Source organism: Pimephales promelas, chromosome 18 (assembly GCF_988280905.1).
Source record: "Pimephales promelas chromosome 18, fPimPro1.hap1.1, whole genome shotgun sequence".
NCBI lineage: Eukaryota > Metazoa > Chordata > Actinopteri > Cypriniformes > Leuciscidae > Pimephales > Pimephales promelas.
This window is the reverse complement of record NC_142786.1, coordinates 20,214,172-20,239,022: the sequence shown is the minus strand read 5'-3', so window position 1 is coordinate 20,239,022 and position 24,851 is coordinate 20,214,172. Positions and strand designations below refer to the sequence as shown.

Below are 24,851 nucleotides of genomic sequence, written 5' to 3'. Positions count from 1 at the left end.
TTTTTTCTTTCTTAGAGAAGATTCTACAAACTCTTTGATTTATTGAAAACAACACGCCAAAGCCAAGGCTGCGGGGAAACAACAACACAAACGTCTCTATTCAAGCTGGCAGAGTTCCAGACCTTTTAAAGTGGTCCAATGCGAACTGAAAAAAGTAGGAAAAGAAAAAAATAAAAAGCCTCGTTTTGGCCCACAAGGCTTTCATGCTACCCTCCATCCATCAAATGATGGGAAAACGTCCAGCCGATTTCATCACGGCCTTATGAACATTTAAATGTTCCTGAGAAAGTTGGATTGTAACGCAGCTTTCCAACTCAAACCTCGGGTGATTTGCTTGCAGAAGTTTGGGGATGATCAGGACCCTCTACTTTTAAAAAGTACTTAGATAAGCACACAACTTCTTTATAAACCTACGAGTAGGCAGATGAGGAGAAGGCCAAACATTCTGAACTGAGAAAACGGTTTGTTCGTTTTAATTTATTGCCTGTGTGTATCATTCCGCCATAGAAAGAGTCAATCTCAGAGACCTTGACTTGAGGTTATGGAAAAAAATTCAGGGTTTTTGTTTGTTGCACTGCTATTTCAAGATGAATTGCAATGTTAGTGAGTCACATCACCTGAAATCAATTGCAAGGTCCCGCAATGACAATACAGACATGGCTGAAGCGAGAGAACCATTGAGAACCATTTAGAAAAAAGTGAGACCAATGAACTTTGATTCCTTTGAAAACACTTACAGTGGAGCCAGTGAATTCTGATTCTTGAGCGGATGACTCTTATGATCTGGTTCTTTTAAGTGAATCAAATAAATACTGTGTAACTAGTGAAGCTCTTACGAAACAGTCCGTTTTAGAGAATTAAAAACATAAAGCTCAACCAGTGAAGTCCGATTCTCAAGGGAATGACTCTACAAGTTCTTTTGAGTACACAATATACTAAGAGATCATCAGAGCTGGTTCCTTTTAGTGAAAGTTAAACTTTTAGTGAATGTGAACCTTTTGCAATAATATGCAATTCTTCAACGTATTTCCTCATGATTCCTTATGATCACTCCATCATACTCTCCCTTTCTCTCATACACATTCACATATTTATACACTGATTATTTCCCTATACACATTCACACATTGTAGCTCTTGTGGGGGTGCATCTCAAAATGTTGGAATTAAACTGAAGTGTGGCTATAAAACCCACAAGAGCAATCAAACCGACACTCGTCACCTTTATACACACAATAACCAACAAAGCCCATCATGCAGTTCCCTATAAACGCGCAAGGGCTTTATGGGGAAGAAGGGATGGATAGGGAGGTGTTTGTGGGGGCAAGGCCACAATAACCTGCAAAAAAAGGACAAGGGAGGAGGTCAGGAGTAATCTCACAGAAGGCCAGGAAAGACAGGGCAGTCAAATGAGACGCCCATGCACTCTCTCTCTCTCTATCTCTCTCTCTCTGATACAGCGACAGCATCACCACAGGCCCTGTACAAGACGCTGAGAAGAGTCACGGCAGAATACTAATGCCAACTTGTGGACCGCAGTCAGGGCTCGACCAGGAGGACAGCGTGAGCGGCGCTTGGGACATACGACAAAACGCATACGAATACGAAGGACCTAGATTCTATTTACACTCTGTAAAAATAGCAGTATTTTCTTTGCAATAAATGTAAATATATATGCTATCTATACTTATAAATAGTGGCAGATACTATTTGTCGTACATTAAATGTTATGCAATAATAACACAGAGTGTAAATTACTATATTTATTAAAATAATTAAATGGATGGTGTCTTATTATCGATAAAGCCCTAAACTAAACGCCTTTAAACTAAAAGCCTTTCTGATCTGATATGTATGGAAGCTTGTTTCCGCCACCGGAAAAAAAAGTGTGTATATATATATATATATATATATATATATATATATATATATATGTATATAATTGCGACTTTTTATCTCACAATAGCGAGATATGAAGTCAGAATTCTAAAAATAAAGTCGTAATTGCAAGATATAAAGTCACAATTCTAAGAAATAAAGTCGCAATTGCGACATATAATGTAGCAATTATGACAAATAAAGTCGTAATTGCGAGATATAAAGTTGCAATTCTGAGAAATACAGTAGTCGCAATTGCGAGATATAAAGACAAGTCACAATTCTGAGAAATAAAGTCGCAATTGCGAGATATAAAGTTGCAATTATGACAAATAAAGTTACAATTGTGATATATAAAGTCACAATACTGAGAAATAAAATTGCAATTGTGAGATATAAATTTGCAGTTATGACAAATAAAGTCGCAATTGCGATATATAAAGTCACAATTCTGAGAAATAAAGTCGCAATTGCGAGATATAATGTTGCAATTATGACAAATAAAGTCGTAATTGCGAGATAAAAAAGTTGCAATTCTGAGAAATACACTAGTCGCAATTGCGAGATATGAAGTCACAATACTAAGAAATAAAATCGCAATTGCGAGATATAAATTTGCAGTTATGACAAATAAAGTCGCAATTCGGATATATAAAGTCATAATTCTGAGAAATATTTATCAGGCCAATTTTAAGGAACTTTTTTCTCCTCAGAATAGTTATAGCAATTGCGACTTTATATCAATCAATTCTGAATTTACATCTCGCAATTGTGAGAAATAAAGTCAGAATTGTGAGATAAAAAGTCAGAATTACCTTTTCTATTTTTCATTCTGTGGTAGAAACAAGCTTCCATATGGCGCTTTTCCACTGCATGGTACAGTACGGCTCGCTTTAAATGGTACTTGGTCTGTTGAGGTACCAAGCGTACGGTACCGGTACTAAAATGTGATGAGAAACACTGCAGATCACTGATTGGTCAGACAGAATTATCACTACCAGCGTCATTGTGTTTGCGACCAATAGACATCGACACACAAAAACCAAACCCGCTAGATTTAAATAGCCAGTAACCGCTGTTATCGATCAGTCTATAATCCCACCCTGCAGTGGAAAAGCAATCGAGCTAAAGCGAACCGAGCCGTGCTATACCGATCCGAGTCGTATCACGCAGTGGAAAAGCGAAGCCAGCCAAACTGTGCCGCGCCGAGCCGAACCGTACTGAGCCGTACCAGCAGTGGAAAAGTGCCAGATATGTGATGGGGAAAGGGAGTAGAGCGAGGAGCGAGTCCGGCAAAAGGCAGATTTGGACTCAAAACCTTCCGCCACGCACCTTAGCCTGACACTATTGCTCCTGCTGATGTGTCAGCGACTTCTGTAATTTATCAATGGGTGGAGTTAATATAAATAGCCTCTGCTATTTTTTTCTTACTTTAAATATTCAAGCACAAAAAGATGTGAAAGAGAACTCAATTCGCAACACAAATCCGAGGACATAGCCAACATAAATAACAACAGTTATTTTTCCAGAATCTTGAATCTCCTGATCTTGTAACATCTAAATGTTATAGAATATAAATTATGACATTATCAAACATACATTTGTGCTCTTACCTTGTTTAGATTGCTGGCTGTGATGATCCACACACACTGGGAGTTGCTCTCGTACTGAATGGGGAAGTTCGGTGAGGTGAAAGTCCCTGACGGACCTTGAAGATTTGATCCACAAGTTTTCACTGTTTAAAGGAAAAGACAGAAAACACTGAGAAAAACAATCAGGAATAAGCATGTGAAAGTCTCAGCTAATTGGTTTGAGCCGTGGTCAGCTGCCATTTAATGTTTTCTACTATTGATTTGATAATTAGAGAAAAAATAAAAATGAAGTGACCCCACCATCTCAAGGGATTGAGTTTCACTTAGCGCTCGAAATGTTTTTTTGCTGGATTTGCATGGCTCATATTGGAATATAAGCCACAAGCCTCCACCAGTCATCCATGACCGTCTTAATTTGTCAACGATTAGCAATCCAATCAAATCCTCAGATGACTAACTTCATGCCGGCTAAACGAGTTAATTCGAAGCAGGCTTAGCCAAACACACTTGGGTCTGATTCGTCATCTTAATATAGAAATGTCAGTTATAATTTGCTAAGTAGACACGCTCTGGTGTTTCTCTCCCAAAGCCAGTGACAGTCATATCTTAAAAATTGACAACTACGGGTTTACGCCTTCTCAAATCCAGCCTCTTGTATTTTTGACGCATTTATCATGGTTGGTGTCAAAGTGACAGGGCTTTGATGAAAAGACAAGGAGGCATTATCTCCAACGGCAGCAGGTTTCACTATCAGCTCCTGACATCTTGATTGCTTTTGAAAATGAATAACTCATTATCTCAGGCAAGCACTGGGAACCATGAGGCTCCTTCAGGCCCAAAAGCGCACTTTTCCCTCTGAAAGTCATGCTCTCGTCAAGGGGCTCCTAATTAGAGAAGTATCCTGTGACAAGCCCTCTCCAGTCTGGCATCCGGGATAAACTTTAACGTAACGTGATGAGGTGTTTGCGTGAAGGGAGGAATAGCCTACTGTGCAGTGTGTTTGTGCCATTGTTTATTAAAGCGGTCCTATTGTGCTTTTTCACATGTTCATCTTTCTTTAGTTTGTAATGTTTTTGTTTGAGCATGAAAAAGCTCTGCAAAGTTGCAAAACACAAAGTCCCTCCAGCGGGAGCAGGGGCGCAACTACCCAGTTTCAGAGGGGTATGCAGCAACAATTTTAGCGCCCCCACCCCCAGTGTGCTGTGTAATAAGTGAGTAGGAAGAAATGAGAGCTAACAGAAAAAAATAAGTGCAAAATTGTCGTTTATTAACACAATTAAACTATAGCTACTCCACCTTGATGAACCCCCCTAACAAAACTATAAGCTCCATTGGAACAGCAATACCAGTGTTTCTCACAGGATTTTAGGTAAAACTGTGGTAGGTGGACCTCTGTTTCTCTAGGGGGGTTCGGGGGCATGCTCCCCCGTAAGAAAATTTTGTGTTCTGTAATGTTAAATTCAGCAGTCTGGTGCACTTTGAGATTGCACTTTTGAATTTTGCACCCCCCAAAATTAAAAGCTCCAACCCATATTCAGGGTGCAAATTAAACAAAGAAAAATTTGAACCTCTTTTAGTAAGTGTCTGTCTACATTACACTACTACATAATAATAGTTATAATATTAATTCCATGATAGTAATAGCCATAAAGGCTATTGTAAAACAAATGCACAGAAAAATAAAGGAAACTTTCATAATTAGTTTTGCACTAATTTCTATACTTGAAAGATATAAGCGCATAATGACATGTTTCATGGGCCAGTGTGTCAGAAAAAAAAAACTAAAGCTGACTTTTTTTGACCAATGCATTACACCAGCACAGCGCCGCCAATTAAGCAAAAAACAAAACAAAAACAAACAACAAACAAATGTAGCCTATGAGTTTTGTGGGCCGTTAAGACAAATAAATTAAAAAAAGGATGAAATGTATTGGCTGAAAAGCACGTCGGCCCAGCGGGAATCTCCCGGCAGTCCCGATGGCCACCGAGATATAGATAGCCTACATGCCTGGATGTCACATTTTAAATCCTACCTGTTGGCTTTCAGCAATGCATGCAGTTATTTAGCTGCTGTCGCATCAATTGACATGCCATCTCCTTTTCTCTCTTTCTTTTTCTATTTTTAGCCCCACAGCATTTTGTTTTATCCATCTTTTTCGACGACAACTCACTACTTGTACCTGCTCGCTCAGCGCTCACGGCGCCCCCGCCCGCTCGCGATATTACCCGCCCCCCTTCTCCATGAGGGCGCCTACTCTAGCCTGGCTGTTAGTCCTCTAAAATTTTATATAACATTGAAGGAATGCAGAAATTATTTAGAAACGGACAACGGCAGCTACATATAGAAATACAATATAGCATATATATAATTTTTTTTTTTTTTACCATCGCTTTGGCGCCCCCCATTGTGCTGCGCCCCTATGCGCCGCATATAGCGCATACCCACTTTTTGCGCCACTGAGCGGGAGTTATTCTCTATATCAGTGTCAGTGTTTCTGAACTCCCTTAAACGCCTCCATTGTAGTCTCGAGTTTCGAACATGTCACAATATTCCTCATTTAAATAATTCATACGCAAAATAAAAGGGGCGGGGCCTGGTTGAGTTAGTTAGTAGTGTGTTAAACTGGGGGTTATGGTAAGGGGTGGGACATTTCCCAAACACACTTGACCAATCACAACACAGCTGACCAATCAAAGCACAGTGTGCTTTTCAGAAGGAGGGGCTTCATAGAGAGGAGCTGCAGGAAAAATCCTGTGTTTTTAGAAATTCAATCATGAAAACCCAGATTTCACTTTGGACAACGAGTGGTCCATCAAGTACCGAAAGTGTTCATCATACAAAATTGAATCTCAATGGCTTCATGCTCTCGACAGCCAATAATTCACGGCACTAAAAACATTGTGGTTGGCACAAATCATATCTATCCCTGTTGAAAGTGATCTCTTATTTAATGTAGTCTGACTCACATTCTCTCAAATATTTTCTCTGCCCAACTAAAAAAGAAGATGTGGTTAAAAAAACTGAACAGAATAATGCATAACATTATAATATCGTTTTTCTCACCACCCTTTCCCCCCCTAGATTTTTCTAGATCTTTTTCCTAGACCAAACAATTGTCTACTAAATACATTTTTTTTAAAAAGGACTTGTTATATTTTATTTTGCTGTTAAAAACTATGGCATGCAATAATTAAATTTGGTTCACAGTATTAATTGAATTAACATTGTTTTTCCCTGCTGTCAATGATTAGCCTAGAAATCTAGACGCACCCTAGCGGCAGCAAAAATTATTTTGCAGCAAAGTGTGGTCTAGCAACTCTCCATAGACGTTTGAGCTAGAAAACCCCAACTCTGGTAGGGCCAATCACATCGTGTATAGAGTCGGAGGGCGGGCTTAACATAATGATGACAGAGTTGCGAAGGTCAGAGCAAGCTCGGACAAATTTGGTTTGAAGTCGTTCATCCTCGGATGCGGCCGGCGCCGCGCGCGCTGTTACAAAAATGCTTTGGCGAAATGATCAACTTGTCATATTTGCCGCGCTCGTGCTGTCAAGTCGAGTATAAAGGCTTTACTCCATGTCAGAGCGCGCTCTGATCGGTATAGGTGCACGGACCTCTCCCGAATCATCTCCACCACCCCGAAGCACCACTACTCCGGCTCCGTTTCCCTCGTAAGCTGATATTAGTATTCAAACATTCTCTATGATATAATTTTTTTAATGACACACTGCCTCTTTCTCTCTCATACATATATTGGCTAGTTATAAACTCTTAGACTTTTAATGATTAGTGTTTTATTTTTAAAGTTTGTGGGTGGTGTAAAAAAACAAAAAAACAAAATCCTTTATTTTGGGGATTGATTTCGGGAAATCTCCCTTATTTTCAATGTTCAATGTTGACAGCTGGACTGGATACGGTAAAAGTTTAATATATCAACTTGCTCCGCTGAGTACGTCACTGTCTTTGTTGCTCTGATTGGCTTTAGCACTATCCAATTGCGTGCAGAGAGAATTTGAAAGACAACCGTTTATCCCGCCCCTCGGATTGAGCCCAGTCAATGAAGAGTTTCCAGACCTAACATAAGCCCCTTTCACACAGAGATTCCAGAAAATTCACACATAATGTGACCCAGCATTTGTCCCGGGATTGTTTGATTTCGGTTCATTCACACTGCAAGTGATTTGCCGGGATCTGTGAGTGCGTTCACACACAATCCGTAAAAATCCCGGGAAGACACATGACGTCAGGATGAGACGTATAACGGACGCGTCGAAAACATGTACACGCGCAGGTGAACGATCTCAGCTTCAGTGCGGATAGTGAGGAGCTCCTGGTCTCTGCTTGCTTCGCTCCAGTTTGCAGGTATTTGTTCGTCCTTTCTTTGTTGATGACGAACACAAACTTTCTTCTAGAGCAACAGAGTTGCGCGATGGCACGAGCATCATCACTATGACACACCCCTTACGGTATTGGTCCTGGCTTTTGTTCACACAGCGCGCGTTCCGGGACTGATTCTGGCAATGTTACTAGGTCCCCAATCCGGGATCAATCCCAGAATCAATCCCAGGTCGTGTTTGCGTTCACACAGAAGGCGTTCTGGCAATTTCCCGGCAATTTCCTGGGATCAACTCGCTGTGTGAAAGGGGCTATATTGATGTAGGTCTGGCATGCCAGGCTAGTCAATGATCCCTCTCAGAAAACACTGTGAAGTACTGTAATGATGTTAAGAGGTTTGTTCTAGCAAGGGTTTACAATTACCTCTAATTTCACTTAATAAAAAATTCACCTGTTTAATCACTAATTTTTAAAATCCCCAAAATGAAAAGGAGTGGGAGGATTGTCAGGTGTCGGGTCCAATAAATAGATAAATGGAAATTTATGATTAACTCAACATACCCCTGGGGTGTCAAAAACAATATACTGTATATATATATATATATATATATGGATCTAGGCAATTTTCTGCATGATTCATTTCGCATCTTCTCAATTAGTCTGTGCAGCCTGTAGCTGCAGGAACAAACAGGCACCCAAGTGACATGAATGAAGTGATTAAGTCAAGAGATATATGTGTTAGAGATCTGCTGAGAGTCAAGCGTCACATGTGTGTGTGTGTGTGTGTGTGTGTATGTGAGAGATAAATATGGAGGAGTGGAAACCTGCATGAACGCACTTCTCACACTGAGTGTGTTCTGGAGTGGATAAGATTGAGGGGGATGGTGGTTTTGGTAAGTCTGCACAGTTGGTGGTCATGTTCTCTGAACACACGGACCCCCGATGACGACGGCAGCTGTCCAGAAAACTGCAGGCACTCCTTAACACAAATCTGACACTGCTAGCAATTTACTTGAGCATCACATGATGATTCCTGTCACTGGCTACATTTAATCTTTCTCTCTTACAGAAGAGAGCACAGTTTTTGTTTAATATTTAATTTAGCGTTAATTTTAGTCTATTTTACTATGATATAAATTGCATCTACTTTAATATATATATATATATATATATATATTAGAGGTCGACCGATTCATCGGATTTGCCGATTAATCGGCACCGATAGTTGATTGGTGGAACTATCGTTATCGGCAAAAATCCGCACCGATAGTTATTTCCTGGTTTCATCCGTTGCTGGGGCGGCTGAGAAGTGCGCGCTGTCATTCATTACACAGTACGAGAGAGCTGAGAAGGGTCTGCTGGCATCATGCAGTACAAGAGCGGCCTCTAGAGGTGTCATAAAAACTATCAACTGATGCCTCGTGTTGTTTATTTCGACACGTGACACTGCGCGCTGCACTGAGATCGCGCGCTGTGTGGAGAGCGGAGATCGCTGACATCTGATGCGCGTGCTAAAGCACGGACAGCGAAAAGGTACAGGGAATTTTGTCATATCATTATAAACGGATGAATTTGTTGACTAAATGCTGCATTAGTAGAGAAAGGACCGCACAACAGTATGTTTGTTTGCCTTCAAGAGTGGCTGAGAGGGCGCACATTAGTAGTACCTCAAGCGACACTGACACAAAAATACACCTAAGTCCGACCCGAATGTCCGATCACTTCCAGCGCATACGCAGATCGAAGCGCCCGTGTCGTCAGATCATTTTGTCATGGCTATGATTACAAGAGGTAAAACGTTATAAATACTGTTCGTTTTCTCACACAAACCGCTCGTTTCGTGTCTTAGGCCATCAATATGTACTTACATTTACGAGTCATTAAATCATGTTTAATTTTGACTTCTCTGTGGATGCTTTTTGGTGGACCCCCTTTGCTTCCAGTGTATGACTGATAGACAACAACGGTTTGACTGAAAAATTTCAAAATTGAAACTACTGTGGAAACCTACATCTTGGATCCTCTTGAGGTAAGTTAAAACATATCAAAAATTAATTTCAAAGTGAACTATCCCTTTAAGCAAAAGTACAGAAGTTTTTAAAGTACTTGAGTATCAAGAGTATAAGAGTACATTTTCTAAATATTGCATTAATGCTTACATTTATGGACAGAAACGTCCTACATGGAGTTATGAAAAACATGAATGTTAATACCTTGGAGAATGTAAAAGGAATTCTAAGTAAAATCAAGTCATTTGCATCCTTTTACCATGTTTCTATATTTAACATTTAAGAAAATTTCAGATAATTGAAATAGTCTGGCGAGGTCCATGGTTTTCGTCTCTTATCTAAATCTGACCATGGATTTGACTTTGGTGTAAAGCTGAAGGTGATTGCTGATAGGCTGTCCCAATCAGTGGCGCCTACACAATCCAATCAATTTTGAGAGGGAAACAACAAATTGAGGGTTTCCGAGATATTTCTTTTTTTCCTTTTTTTTATTTTTTTTTTAATTTTTTGAAGTAGTAACGGGTACTCACAGTTAAGGATAGAAATTTAGTGGAGTAAAGAGTACAATATTTCCCTCTCAAATGTACTTGAGTAAAGTCATGAGTACTCCCCAAAAATGGTACTAGAGTAAAGTTCAGACCCCTCAAAGTTTAAAACTTAAGTACTGTACTCAAGTAAATGTATTCTGATACTGTCCGGCTCTGGTTGTTTAACGATAATGTGCAAAATGTACCAAACGTTTAAGCGATTTTGACCATCTTGTGAGATTTTAATTTTTAACTGAACATGTACAAGATTTAAAGTCCCCCTGTGGTGAAACTCAAGCTTATAATGTTGTTTATATGTCTGTGTGGCTTTTTTTAATATGCTTTAAGACAAAACTGTCTAAATTAATAAGTCAACTAGCCTGACTGTCAGAATGTGAGTCTGATGCTCCATAGGGCTTTGATTATGACGCGTGTCTTAACCAAATCAGGAAAAAAAACCCCAAAAACTCAATTGGATAGGCCTACAACCAATCAGAGCAATGCAGTAAGTGATGTACGTTGAGCTATGCATAGTTGTCAACAAAACTGAATGGCACGCACGCTGGAAGAAGTGGTAAAATAATGAGTGTTGCTTCTTTCACTTGGTCTTCCATAAATGCAACCAAATGAAAAACCACAACGACCACAGGGTTTTCATTGTGTCCCATCTTCTTAGTGACCATCGGAGCCAGCTGATAAATTAAAGAAATCCCGTAAGAAGGACGACAAACACATCTTTCCGATCGACAAATGCCTTGAATGCAGTTCTCTGTTCATCTTTTAAAATGATTGCGGTGTCGATTTCTTTTACAAAAGAAGCGATAGAGGGATCTATACATCTCTACATCATAATTATTTCTCAATGGATCAAGTCCAGACCGAACTTCCTGAACAAAAAATGTTGTTGGCGGGTCAACAGCATTGCTGAGTATTTTCTTCTTAAATCTCCAGTGAACCAAAAGACAGTCTCAAACACACGATTTGAAATCGCTACAAACTACTTTGCAACCAGATCGAGATATATCCAGCTGCAGACCCGCAGCACCACCAGTTTCAGAACCCCAGTTTCAGAACCCCAGCGCCAGAACCGGAAGTGAGGGAGGGGCGGAATTATTATTATACCTCCAATGATTGTCTTGTTTTATATCTTTCAAAGCTTTATTATACAAAGTTAACTCCTTCATAAAAACCAAAAAACAAAGGTCTTATCTTCCTAAATCTACACGTATGTATAAACTGCTTAGCTAAAATTATTAAACTGTTATACATTAAAATAGAGTCTGGTTGAACCAGGCTACATTAAAATGCCCATAAGTTTCAAGTATTATTTTTTTCACCATCATGATCAGGAAGTAACTCGTAATACAATGAAACGAATAACTGAAACTGTATACAATTATTTTACACAAAATCAATGTTTTAAAATGCTATATACAGTAATGTATAGCATCATACGTAGAGAGTAGGACGTTTCTTGTTCAATAAAAGCTTCGTTTCATGTGTAAAATACCCTCCAAATTACGTTAGGTGGCGTTATTAGGTTTCAAATCTAAGCTCCGCCCCTCAATTACGTTCCAGGCGCTGGTGTTGGTTAGAATCTAATGCCGCCCCTCACTTCCGGTTCTGGCGCTGGGGTTCTGAAACTGGGGTTCTGAAACTGGTGGTGCTGCGGGTCTGCAGCTGGATACTATAGACCAGATCAAGCAGATCAGATCAACAAGTGATCTTCAATGAGTGGATCTCTGAGCAACTGTGAGTGAGTGGAGGCGGGGCTCATTTGCATATTCATAGAACCACATTCACTAAATGGGTGTAGAGTTACATTCAAGCTATTTCAAGGTATGAAGACGTTTTCAATGTTGATAATAATACGACACGTTAAAAATTCAGCTGTGGTATCACAGGAATGAATTACATTTTTTGGAAATAGGCTCATTTTACAACTCCCCCAGAGTTAAACAGTTGGCTTTTACCGTTTTCGAATCCATTCAGCTGATTTTCTGATATTTAGAAGAATGTCAGTAACAAGACAGTTTCTGGTCTCATTGACTTCCACAGTAGGGAAAATATATATACTATGGAAGTCAATGAGACCAGAAACTGTCTGTTTACTGATTTTTTTCTAAATATCAGAAAATCGGCTGAATACATTCGAAAACGGTAAAACCCAACTGTTTAACTCTGGGGGAGTTGTAAAATGAGCCTATTTCCAAAAAATGGAGTATCACTTTAAAGTACATCAGAACAGAAAACAGTTTACTGTATTTTTAATCAAATAAATGCTCCTTAAATTGGTGACCTCAAAGCCATTAAAAAAATCTTAAAGACAGCCAACACTTTGCACCACAATGCATCTTTTTGCCTCATCTTCTCTAGCATCAAAGATCTCATCAACAGATATTTTGAGTGGTTTGAGTCTTTTTAAAGGCAGTACACACTTCTACTATTTTTTTTATTTACCCTCTGTGTGTCTCTCTCTCTCTCCATCATGCAACCTCACTAATAATGTCTCTCAGGCCTTCCCACTTTTCTGTGATACCGAGAGCTACCACACTGATGCAGTGTGTACAGCTGTTGTCCATCGCAGCTGCTATTCCTGTCCCTGCGTCTCAGTGTTGCTGGACTGCTCTTACACACCGGCGACACCGACTTATGGACAAACGATTTAAGGGCTCAGGGAAGCGGTCCAGAAACCTACATCAGTTCCCACAATGACGTGCATCTGCACATGCTTGTGCCTTCCCTGACAGCTCAATTACGGCCTGCTAAATGAACGGCCTTGGCTCGCTTCTCTCGCCTGTAGCAAAGCAGCCAGGGAGAAATTATCTATAAAATTAAAGGGCAGGATGAGCAAACAATTCATTACTTGGCCAACGATAACCTGTCACTTTTTATCCCACCTTCACAAAACAACGACAAGAACGCAAGACTGACATTTGTTTACAAGGGAAGCCAAAGTTAAAAAAAGAAAAGAAAACAAAGGGTACAGAATCATATCGGAATTTCCACTGTACACGTTGTATAGAAAGGTGAATTTAAGCAATACCACACAAGCCATTGTACTATTCTTTTTTCTTAAAGCTGCACTGTGTAACTCTTTTAGTTTATTCTTAGCTAAAAACACTTAGTTCTTTCAAAAATATATATGCTCATTAATGTATATTTACTTCGTTCAAGTGATAAAGTATTCTTGTGAGTGTACAATATGCCATTGAAAATACATACGGGTAAGGGGTTCTAATGTCGGTCGCCATGTTGCCCCTCCATCTTGAAAGTACATTAGCCAAAGAGGGACATACCCCTTAATTCAAGCTTCGCCTTTCGCATTAACACTGATGGACGAGGTCGAACTGGAAGCCATGTTAATCTTGTACTACATTGGCCACAGTAGGAGTTAAAACGGAATCGGAATTGAGAGGAACAGAAACTAATATTCACTCGATGGTCATTTACCTTTTAACCGCTAGATGTAGCTTTAAATAAGCAATAGTTAATATCGGCTAACTAAAATTTTAGATTAAATATTGCAGATACTCTGTCTATTTCTGTTCTGCCAACAAAGATTGACACTTTACTAAGACTGGTGGGTCACAGAACAATTACAATAATAAGTATGTATCCATTCATACTACGCATTCAAGAGCTGCAAAGTAATTAATTATTCAAAAGAACCACCTTATTCAGACAGACAGTTATGCTCCTGTTAATAAACAAATGGGTTGAATGAATGTCTCAGCAATTCATTTATTGTTGTCATTTATTCAGTCGTTTCAACCCAAATTTGGGTCAAATATGGACAAACCCAAATGTTGGGTTAACAATGCAATTAAAACATTTACAGTTGAAAGTGAAAGTTGAGGTTGGGTTAAAATTTGAAATCACATTTTTAACCCAACATCTGGGTTTGCCCATATTTGACCCAAATTTGGGTAGACACAAAATGTGAGTCAAATATGGACAACCCAAATGCTAGGTTAAAAATGTAATTTAAAAAAAAAAATGTACAGTTGAAAGTGAAAGTTGAATTTGGGTTAAAATTTGAAATTGTCCATATTTGACCCAAATTTCGGTTAAAACAACCCAGTGTTGTTTATAGTGCACTGGCATAGCTATGTAACCAGCAGAAAATGTCACAATCCACTAGGGGTGTGCAAAAAAATCGATTCACATTTGAATCGCGATTCAATCTTTACCGATTCAGAATCGATTCATAGAATTCCAAAAATCGATTCATACACTCTAAAAAATGCTGGGTTGTTTTAACCCAACTTTGGGTCAAATATGGACTAACCCAGCCGTTGGGTTAAATTTTTACATTACATTTTTAACCCAACATTTCGGGTTTGTCCATATTTGACCCAACATTGGGTTAAAACGACCCAGCATTTTTTAGAGTGTAGGCTATATTTTTTTAATGGCGTGCAGGGGCGGAGTTTTTTCTCTCTCTCATCAAAACCGAATATGTTCATCACGTTTGTTTGCATTTTATTTTGTGATTTCACCGGAGTCTCCACAACGGCGATAGATTGAAGCGCGCGTCCGAGAGAAGACTGAGAACACTGTATCCATGACACTGATTGCAGCGGACACGAGCGCTCAGCTTGATTTCCAAAACAACAGGTCTCTTAGACCCCATTTACACCTGGTATTAAAATGCGATCTGTATCCAGATAAGTTATCCGGATAATAATTCCATTTACACCTGGCCACATAAATGTGTTTTTGCAAAACCGATATGAATCCGATCTTAAACTCCCGCGTATGCAGATTTAATGGATTGCACGCCACCAAAAGCAACAGATTTGAGCTGCATTTCGTTGATCATCAGCTAATTTCCAAATCAAAGACATCAATAAAAAGAGTGGCAACAGCGCTGGTAAGATAATTTCGTTTATTTACTTGAAGATGATTGTGTGTTAAGCGTCTGTGACTTACTTTCACTTTTATTTGCGATGTTTGCACGTTGGCTCGATGAATAGACGCTCAGCTGCTCATCTGCGGTGATGGGTGATGCGTGTCGCAGTAGCGCCGTCATATCTGACTATAACATGACATAGCCTATATAACAAGCTCACTCGTTTATTTTTTGCCTTTTTGGGAGGAGTAAAATATACATATGTGGTTTCAACAACCAGATTGCGTTTACACCTAGTAAAGATCCGGACACAATGCGAGCCAGACTACCTCCAGATGTGGTCAGGCAGATCCGATCGCGATCCGGTCACAACGCATTTACACCTTGAATTAACATGCGTTTTTTATTATCCGGATAACTTATCTGGATACAGATCGCATTTTAATACCAGGTGTAAATGGGGTCTTATTTAATGCGACCTAAATGAATGCTCTGCTAGTTAACTGGAGATACCCGCAAATTACGCGCCTATGAACGACTTCACTGGACCTAAACAAATCAATCTAACCATAGATGTTACCAGTAGCGGTGGCTTTTTTAAATCTATTTAAAATATTTTCGCAAGGGTTCTATGAAATTAGTATATATTTTTAGGAAGTTCAATGTGCCCAGTCGAGTTCACATTTCAACAGTCAACCTGGTAGCTGAAGTAGACCTACTCCTTAAACCACATTTAGCATAATTGTTTGTTTGATCTGACTATAGCACTTTAAAGCTAAATGTAAAAGCTTTTTATTTAAGTTTTATTTTAAACTTGAATTAAATGTATTTAAAAGCTGGCCAAAGCTTGGCACTTCGCACTTTTTAGTTGCAAAAGTTTTTATTTTTGTATGAAGACGTATAAAGTAATATCAAACTTTTCTTTTAAATTATGTCTACTGCAATAAATCACATAGGAAAAAGTAAACTACATTTATGAAGACCTGCGAATCGTTTTTTGAATCGAGAATCGTTTTTGAATCGAAAATCGATTTTGAATCGAATCTCGAGACAAAAAAATCGGTATCGAATCGAATCGTGACATTTTCTGAATCGTGCACCCCTACAATCCACACCACGCTTTTGCCGCAAAGTCAGGAATAGCAAGGACAGGATAAACTGCTGTATAAAGTTTTACACACTTTATTCAAAATTAATTTGACCTTCTTTTGCTTCCTCTTTGGTTTAAAAGTGCATTAGCCTGACTGCATGCTGTGATTCTTACATTATCGGATCATTTAATCAAGAACATTGCCGGTGCTTTCCAACCGGGGTTTGGCATTCGGATAAGCTTTTTAGTTCTAAGTATCAAGATAACGGCTTGTTTCACTCAAAATATCCCCCTTTCTGCATCCCTTGTATATTCAGCCCTATGTGCGGTTTTACACTTCCTGACACTGAAGCCGACCTCTACAGGGAAAAATGGGCCAAGTCAGCGGCAAGCGTAAAGATTAGGACACTCCAAGACATTGGAACAGGCTGAACAAAAAACAATTGCCACCCAGAATGATCAATTACATCATTAAACCTCGAACACGGTTCCACTCCTTTATTTTTCTAGCCACAAAACATCCAAACACGCATTAATAGTCCATCTTAGAAACATCACCTATTTTAAAGCTACATCAAGGCCGATTGCCTTCTCTTATTGCAAAAGTCAAGGATTGCTAAACATCATTCGCAAGCAATTGACTTAGCAATGGCCACCTGTGCCCCATACTGTACATTCTCTGTCCTTTTTCTATCTGCTAATAAACATGAACTGCTAAGTCAAACTCTATCAGGAGTAATTTCGCTAGCTAACCACTTGAGGTCGCACTGTCTAGGTTCTGCTCAAGGAGGTCTAGAATACCTGCAGAGTATTTTAGCATTCACTTTCATATCAATGGCAGTTGCAGAGCTTTCTGGCAGAGCTTTTTACTCATAGGTACTCTCTGTTCCAGAGAGATGTTTTTGAGCCAATAGCCTGAGCCACAAATCCTAATGTGCCTGCCCTGGAACTAAAGGAAAATGGCACCACAGAAACATGCAGAGGCTTTCATTAGCGGCTATCCACAGCTGTGACAGGGGAAAAAAAGCTACAGTAATATAATTAAATACATAGGCGGGGGACAGGTAAAGTGACCATTTGACAACTTAATATCGCCCTTATTATCCAGTTTATGTTTTAATTTAAAGACATGCAACGCAAACTAAAATATTATGGCATTAAAAGTCATTTATGAATGTTGTGGTTTGAAAATAATTATAATTTTACGTGCATAGTCATTCCGTAGCTCAACAAAGCCACTGTACTGGTGAAAACAATGCAGGCAAATGACGTAAATCACACACTGCATAGAAACACATCATTTGTGCTAATAGCGCCACAGTTTTACAACGTTCCCACCCCTGTGCGACTGGGATTTCAGTCACTTCTGCAGTTAAAAGACCAGACAAGCAGCTAACTAACACAGGAGACTACAACGAGAGCAATATTCTCTGGTGCAAGTTTTAAATAAGCACTAAAAACGGAGCCGAGAATCTACTTAATGCTACGTCTAAATTAATGGATGACTGTTGAGCTTGCTAAATTAATGACAAGTGTTTTAAATAAGCAAGTAATAGAAATAAAAAAAGCGAAATAATGCTGATTAAAGTGTCACTTCAGTTCATTTTGAGCTATAATTAAAGTGTCCTCCGGTATGATGGAGACAGTCCAATTCCTGTTTGTTTGCCCGGGGCAGCCGACTGACACTTAAGCCATTAGGGCTGTGAAAAGCTGGAAGTCACTGCCGGCATGCAAATTCTGCTCTGAATTTTAGTAGTTGCCATGGCAATACTATCAGATCCAGTGTAAAACAAGTTGATTAGTAAGCTTGTCACCACACAACTGCAAATACTCCTGAAATTAATTAACATTACTCCTTCTAACCTACCCCTTCTAGCTATAATTAATCCTGCTAAGTATTCAGACCAAACGTCTCTTCTCGATGGCTGACCCAAATTCATAATGCTGAAAGAAGAGAAGGCTTGACAACCTATAAAGGCTGTTCAGGTATAATCTTAAAGGGATAGTTCACCCAAAAAATCATTTCCTCAACCTCTTTTAAAACCGATATGGATTATCTCGGCACCACTCTTTGAACACATGTTCAGTTTCTGACGTACTCCTGATGTGTCTTGTTTAAACTGCTCGTTTGCATCGCTGTACAGACCTCAGAAGCGTCAATAACAAGTGTATGGTTTATTTTTAAAGTCATCTTGGCATTATTGACAATTGACAATAATGACATTATATGTTTGTTCGGAGCATTTGACTGCAGAGTGTTTCATAAATGAGGCCAAGTGAAACTCTGTAAACCCTAACGCTCAAAATAACGCATTGATTTGAGTTGGCTAAACTTAAACCAAAGAAATTAGTTTAATCAAATTAACTTTTATGAGTATTTAGAACTTTATTTTTCTTTTGAGTTTAGATTTTAAGTAATCTGAATTGTTTAATTGTTGTGAGTTTTATAAAGTGGTTTCTTTTAATTTTGACAAACTTAAATTGAACTGACACCGGGCTGGGATTTCTATTTCCCAGCATGCTTTGCCATAACACTCGAAAAGGGAGATACAATGCTAAAGTTAGTAGTATATAACACATTTTGAGCAGAATTTACGTTAAGAGGTAGCTTTAGTATTGTTAAATGTTTTGCTATACTAGTTTAGAAGAGTTTCTAGCCAAGTTTCCACTACTAAAAATATTTAAGTTAAGATTACATGATCATTTTAAGTTAAATGTATGTCTTAGCAAAATGTCAGAGTAAAAAATAAAAATCTGTTTTTTAGTTTTGCCAACTTATTCAGTGTTACAGTGAACTCTATTAGATCTGAGACCAGCTGCATCACAAACTGTAAGTAAACAATGTACAAAAATCTAGTTTTAAAAAAGTTTTCAAAACACTAGTATATAAGTTCCCCCCACACAATGACGTTAGCCATTCAGAACACTGGCCATTTACTGGCAAGCAATAAAGCAGCTGAAACCTGAAAATAATATTTTTCCAAAAATCCCAAACCATTAAGAAACACATTAAAGTAATTCAATATCCCTGTCACGACCCCTTTACTCTGGAGAACTTTGAGTTCGCTTTAACACTAGAACGGCCACAACGGTCATTTTGACCGTTTTGAATTTTATATCTACAATAACTTTGTTGAAAAAAATAATAAAATCCTGCTGGTACCTGACTTTTCCTAAAATTGTCTGTATTTTCATTTAAAATGCTTTTCATATAAATTAAGTTATGTAAACGTAAGGCAAAACAAAAAAAATGAACATATTTACCTATTTCGGCCATAGACGGTCATATTGACCGCACTGAATTTTGCGGTATTTTTTTGTTACATATCCCGCGGTTGATCGTGTTCTCTCTCAACTGTCAACAGAAAGGTCCGTCCGGTCACCTCTGTAGCAGTGTTTGCTATAATAATTTCTACATTAGTTGTTGATCAGAAATAAGCAAATAAAACCGGACTACAGTTATCTATAATACTTACGTTATATATAGGCTATATAGCCTATATATATATTGCAAGGCTAAAATGTCTAAAATGAATGAGCGAATGAAGAGGAACATGACTCGAACCATGGCCCTAGAGATGCTTCAGAACTTGACGAGTGATGATTCGGATGCAGGGGAACAATCGGAGGTGGAAAGTGACAGCGACGTTTCCTGGGTGCAAGTTATCATTTCCTCCTCATCAGAGATTGATTCAGAGTCAGAGTCCACATCAAGGAAAAATAGACGGCTGCTATCATCAGACACGGCGGATCCAGATGTTCCGTTCATATCGGATGATCCTGGTGAGCTCTGCTGCCCTGTCCTGCGCTGTTTGTTTTGCTTCATGGGCTGTTCACTAGTTCTGCTAGTCCTATTATTTTTATTAGCCTATTGACCACTTCGCAAAATCGTCACTATCTAACATTTTCGTCTAAAGTTTTTGTCATTCAAACCTAGTTTTTATTTAGTTATCGTCTCGTTTTCGTCTTTGAAAAAATTTGGTTTACGAAAATAATTACAAAAATTATTCGTCAACAGTGTTTTGAATCTAACGGTCAAAATGACCGTTTGTGGCCATTCTAGTAGTTTTGGAATTCTGGCACTTCTAGTGTTAATAGAATTAAACCTGCCAAGTGTGAACACACCCATAACATTAATATGATTTAGACTCATTGAATGTGAACAGAATCATATACAGATGTTCAGTGTGGTTAGCAAGTGACAGACTCACCTCTACAGGCAGGTCTATGATCAGTCCATGCCGCGAACACCTCCGCCACTCTCTGACACGTGATGCTCTTGGAGCCCTGCAGAACGTGATCTTCATCACAGGTGAACTGGGCTGTCGAACCAATACTGTGGGGACCCATATGAACAGAATGATCAACAAATCAGATCCCACACAAATCCATTAGCGTGACTCAATGATCAGGGTGAAAGGTGCACATAAAAATAAGGCTGTGAGAGCTTAAAGTTGGGTTATATACAGTATAATGTTGTTTATCACGGTATCAGTCATTCAGCCAAGAAGGTACAGAAAAAATAAAAGCTGTATACTCTCAGCTCTATGCAAGCACAAAACATACAAATGCAACGTTGGAGAGGAAAGTAGTGCAACATGCACAAGAGAGGGATAAATCAATGAAAACATATCAAAAGAGCGTCTTATCCTTGCAATCAATACTGCCTTGATACTCCATAAAACTCTAGTTTGAAGCATTCTCCGTTTCTTCAATGATTCCTTCAGTCTGGGGTTGGACAGATCTCAACAAATCCACTCAGCAAACTCAGACACTGACCTTAAATGTGCTTTCATTCGAGGAAACCACAAATAGTAGTTAAACGTAAAAACCTCTGCTTCCAAACATGAAACGCTTCGGCTGGGGTTAGCCATATATTTTACAAAAACCTGGAATAACGTCAGTGTCGCAACTAGCCCTAATTAGTGTCTCCATTCACATACTGTTAGCTTCCCTGTGGAGCTGGTATTAGCTTGACATTGGGAAAGTCTTGCAAGGATCTGGACTGGAGAACGTGATTTATATGCTCCAGGAGTGCAAAACAGAGGACACTACTGTAAGAAATTCAGATGCTACAATATTAATGACAGGCCTCAGTATAGAAGCGCTGTATCCATAATACAGTTTTCTTCTCTCCTTGGAAAATTTTATATGTAAGGGCTGACTGTGCATCATCCCAGTTATTACACAACTAATCATCCAATAAATAAATATGTGGACATGAAAAATTGATTTAAGTTGAAATGATCTGTATATAACCTTAAGCCCATTACAATGTATAAAAAATATGCAAAGCAACAAGACGAACGCTGCAGCAATATTACAGCAATTTATTACCATATAAGATGGTGAATATTAAGGATAATAAGGCCTCACCGCGAAGGTCTTTTTCATCTTTGCTTAGGGGTATAAAGAAGTTTGAAATACATGAACAATGGTATAATGTTAGAGAACATCTCAAGGCCATTTAGATATGTAACGAAATATGAATTAAATATGTAACGGAAATGACAGTGCTGGGAAAACAACAGTTAAGAAAGCATCTGATATATTTACATTAGCTCTGCAATTCAGTACTCCAGTTATGTTTATTTATACAGCACTTTATACAATAGATTGCTTTAAAGCAAGCCGTTTTAGAGTAATAAACACACAAAAAACAGTGTGTCTATCAAAATTATGTCGTAATTTAAAGCGGCCCTCCAGTGTGTTCATGATTTTACTTGTAGATGTTTGACCGCGACGGATTAGAGAAGAAATGACATGGTCAAAGAGGGCGGAGCCTTAGAACCACACCTCCCTATTACATAATCACCAAAGTTCGCTTTGGCAAGCTGTTCTGAACTCCAGAAACAAACTGCAAAACTTAATTTTGGCTTGATTTTGATCAAAATTACGTATTTCGATCAAAATCGCTTTAAATACATCGGAATTTGCTTTAAGTACTTCGGAAACTTCAGAATGCCTCGATCCATCAGAATATAATTATCAGCACCCAATTCTAGCAAATTCTTCTCTTGGTGGAGAATGCGGGCACTGTTAAAAGTTTCTTTTCAATTTACGGTAAAATGCCGGCAGCTGTGGTTGCCAGAAATTTACCATAAAATATGGTAGCAAGACTTTACGGTAACAAGGTTTTATGGACTTAACGCAAAATTTACAGAAATAAACCGTATTTTAGTATCTGATATAATGTTAAATTATCAACCAATTGAAGTATTAATAACTGTTTTGTACCGTTGTAATACACTGACAACCACCAATCACAGCAGTGATGAGAGTCACATGATATATGCTGATCACATGCAGCTCTTCCACAAGAAACTTAATATTAATATATAGAAGCTGCACAGTGTCATTCACTCAAACACTAAACACCATCATGGTAACACATGAAGACAATAAACATTAATTTAACAACATTAAATGTCACATAAAACCATAATGTACATAACTGATTAGAAAAAGACTAAGAAAACTACGAAGAAACAAGTTATTTCAACGAAAATACATCAAATGCGAAATGTCACGGAATAGTGGGAATGTCAATTTTACGTTTTTTTCACTGTAAATTATACAATGAGTTGTTGATTTTCACTTTAGAAACTGTAAATTTAACGGTATTTTAAAGTAAAATGACATGAAATTTACAATTAGATCTATCACAGTAATTTACCGCATACAGTAAGGAAAGGTTCTGTTAACCAATTAGCAGTCTTTTACCGTTAAAATCACGATCATTTTTACTCCAGATACCTTCCAGCGAAGTCTTCATTGGGACACACAGTACCTAAGAGTGATTACCTAAAGTCGTTGCCAATGCGCTTGCCATTTTCAGGTTCCCCCGGGTCTGGACAAGAGTTCGAGGCCTGTTTGATTCCTCCTTCGTTTACTGCAAATTCAGAGCACAGTTAGGCATTAGACACATACATACGGATAAACTTTACTTTCGTCATGCAAGCCTCATGCAAACGGCTTCACAGAACGATTCGAAGAGGAGGTGGAGCTTACATGTGAACACAGACACAAACACAACTCACACACATAATTGATAACCGCTAACACATCCTCACTAATGTGTCTCAGTGCAGTTGTCGCTTTGCAAGAGTGTGACTACATCATTGAAAGTGGAGATGCTGACTAAATCCCGGATCGTATTAGCAGCTTTTAATGTTAAATTGAGGGCACACTTTATTATCAGCAGTATTAATAGATTATAGTCGAACACTATGTCATAAAAAAAAAAAAAAAACGCTGACTCAAGGACATTGCGCTGTAACCCTTGTGTAATATATACACATTTATTTAATGAATCAATGTTATTGATTTAAGCTGTTATAAATTCTTTGTATTGAGTCTTCAAGAGGTTTAAGTTGGTTGTTGGCATGGGTGACTAGTCTTTCTATCTGAGGTGGAAAGGACCATGTCACCTCTCATTTTCCAACCGAGTGAACCTGACATCAAATGCAGCCATTTACACGCACATACACACTTGTACTGTACGTCTATGGGGTGATGAAATTAACGCACAATTAATATTTCATTTAACCATGCAGTCAAAAGGCTGATTAGAACAAAGAGAGCTCTCAACATAATGCATAAATGCTCACTATCATCAGCATGCACACAAGCACAGCACTGCAAAATGAAAACGACTCCCACTGTATCGAAGACACACACTTTTGATGCATCCTGACCATATTAAAGAAGTGCAAATGAGTTTCCAGCGCAAATACACTTCATTTTTTTTTTTTAGTGCCGTACATATCGTTACGGATGTCAACTGTCCCTAAAACTTTTAATTCCTAAGACAATCTAATGAGGAGCGGTGGCTTCCTTTAATTTCTGTTCAGATTTCTAGCACCTGCTGGATGTTAAATCCCTTTAAATGAGGCTCAAGATGTCTCTCCAGAAATGGCTTGTGATTGAATGATGGAAATGTGGTCAGGACACAGGAGGAATTCACGAATGAAGGATGCATACTGATTGAGGAACATGGTCGGACACGCTGTTCTCGTTGTTTTAACGGCAATTTACTACATTATGCAAATTATGAAACAATTTCAATTACCTCATTTCAATTCTCATGACAGTGCCATTTTTGCTGAATTATTGCATGCTTAAGTGCCGCAATTGTTCCCCCACAGGTTAAAGGTAATGAAAAGCACACGATACAAGTGGAAAGATGAGACAATGTAACATTTAGACATGATTCTGAGAAAAAGAACAAGAAAAACAAATGAAGAAAAACAATATCTTGCAAATTATAAATGGAAGTAAAATAGATTGTTCTTTATTCATCCAAGCAACTTGGAAATTAGTCTCATTTAAAGAGGCAATTCACGCCAGAGCTGTAAACGTCCGTGTACTTTTCTGCAAAGGTTGTCGGTTACCTTGACCCGCTTTTCTTCCAACTATCCATTTTTATGCTTTTTACAGATTCAATCTGGCTTCTTCATTAACTATTAACGTTTCTGGAAAGGTGCGATGGGAAAATGGAGGATGTGCAAATGTCAAACCAATACAAAGGTTGATTTTCTCAAAGCACGGGTGAAACTGTGACTA

General features: G+C 38.6%; 1 protein-coding gene across 6 annotated transcripts in view; it reads right to left on the bottom strand.

Annotated features, from left to right (window-relative positions):
* The window catches only part of csmd3b (CUB and Sushi multiple domains 3b), a 636,199-nt gene that overhangs the window by 300,528 nt on the left and 310,820 nt on the right, over nucleotides 1-24,851 (bottom strand). For all 6 annotated transcript variants that reach the window (XM_089123029.1, XM_089123027.1, XM_089123028.1 and 3 more), the window contains 3 exons: nucleotides 23,091-23,178; nucleotides 20,498-20,622; nucleotides 3,491-3,612 (listed from right to left, as the gene is read on the bottom strand). In XM_089123029.1, coding sequence (XP_088979155.1) covers nucleotides 3,491-3,612; nucleotides 20,498-20,622; nucleotides 23,091-23,178 — 335 coding nt within the window. The remainder of the gene's footprint in view (nucleotides 1-3,490; nucleotides 3,613-20,497; nucleotides 20,623-23,090; nucleotides 23,179-24,851) is intronic.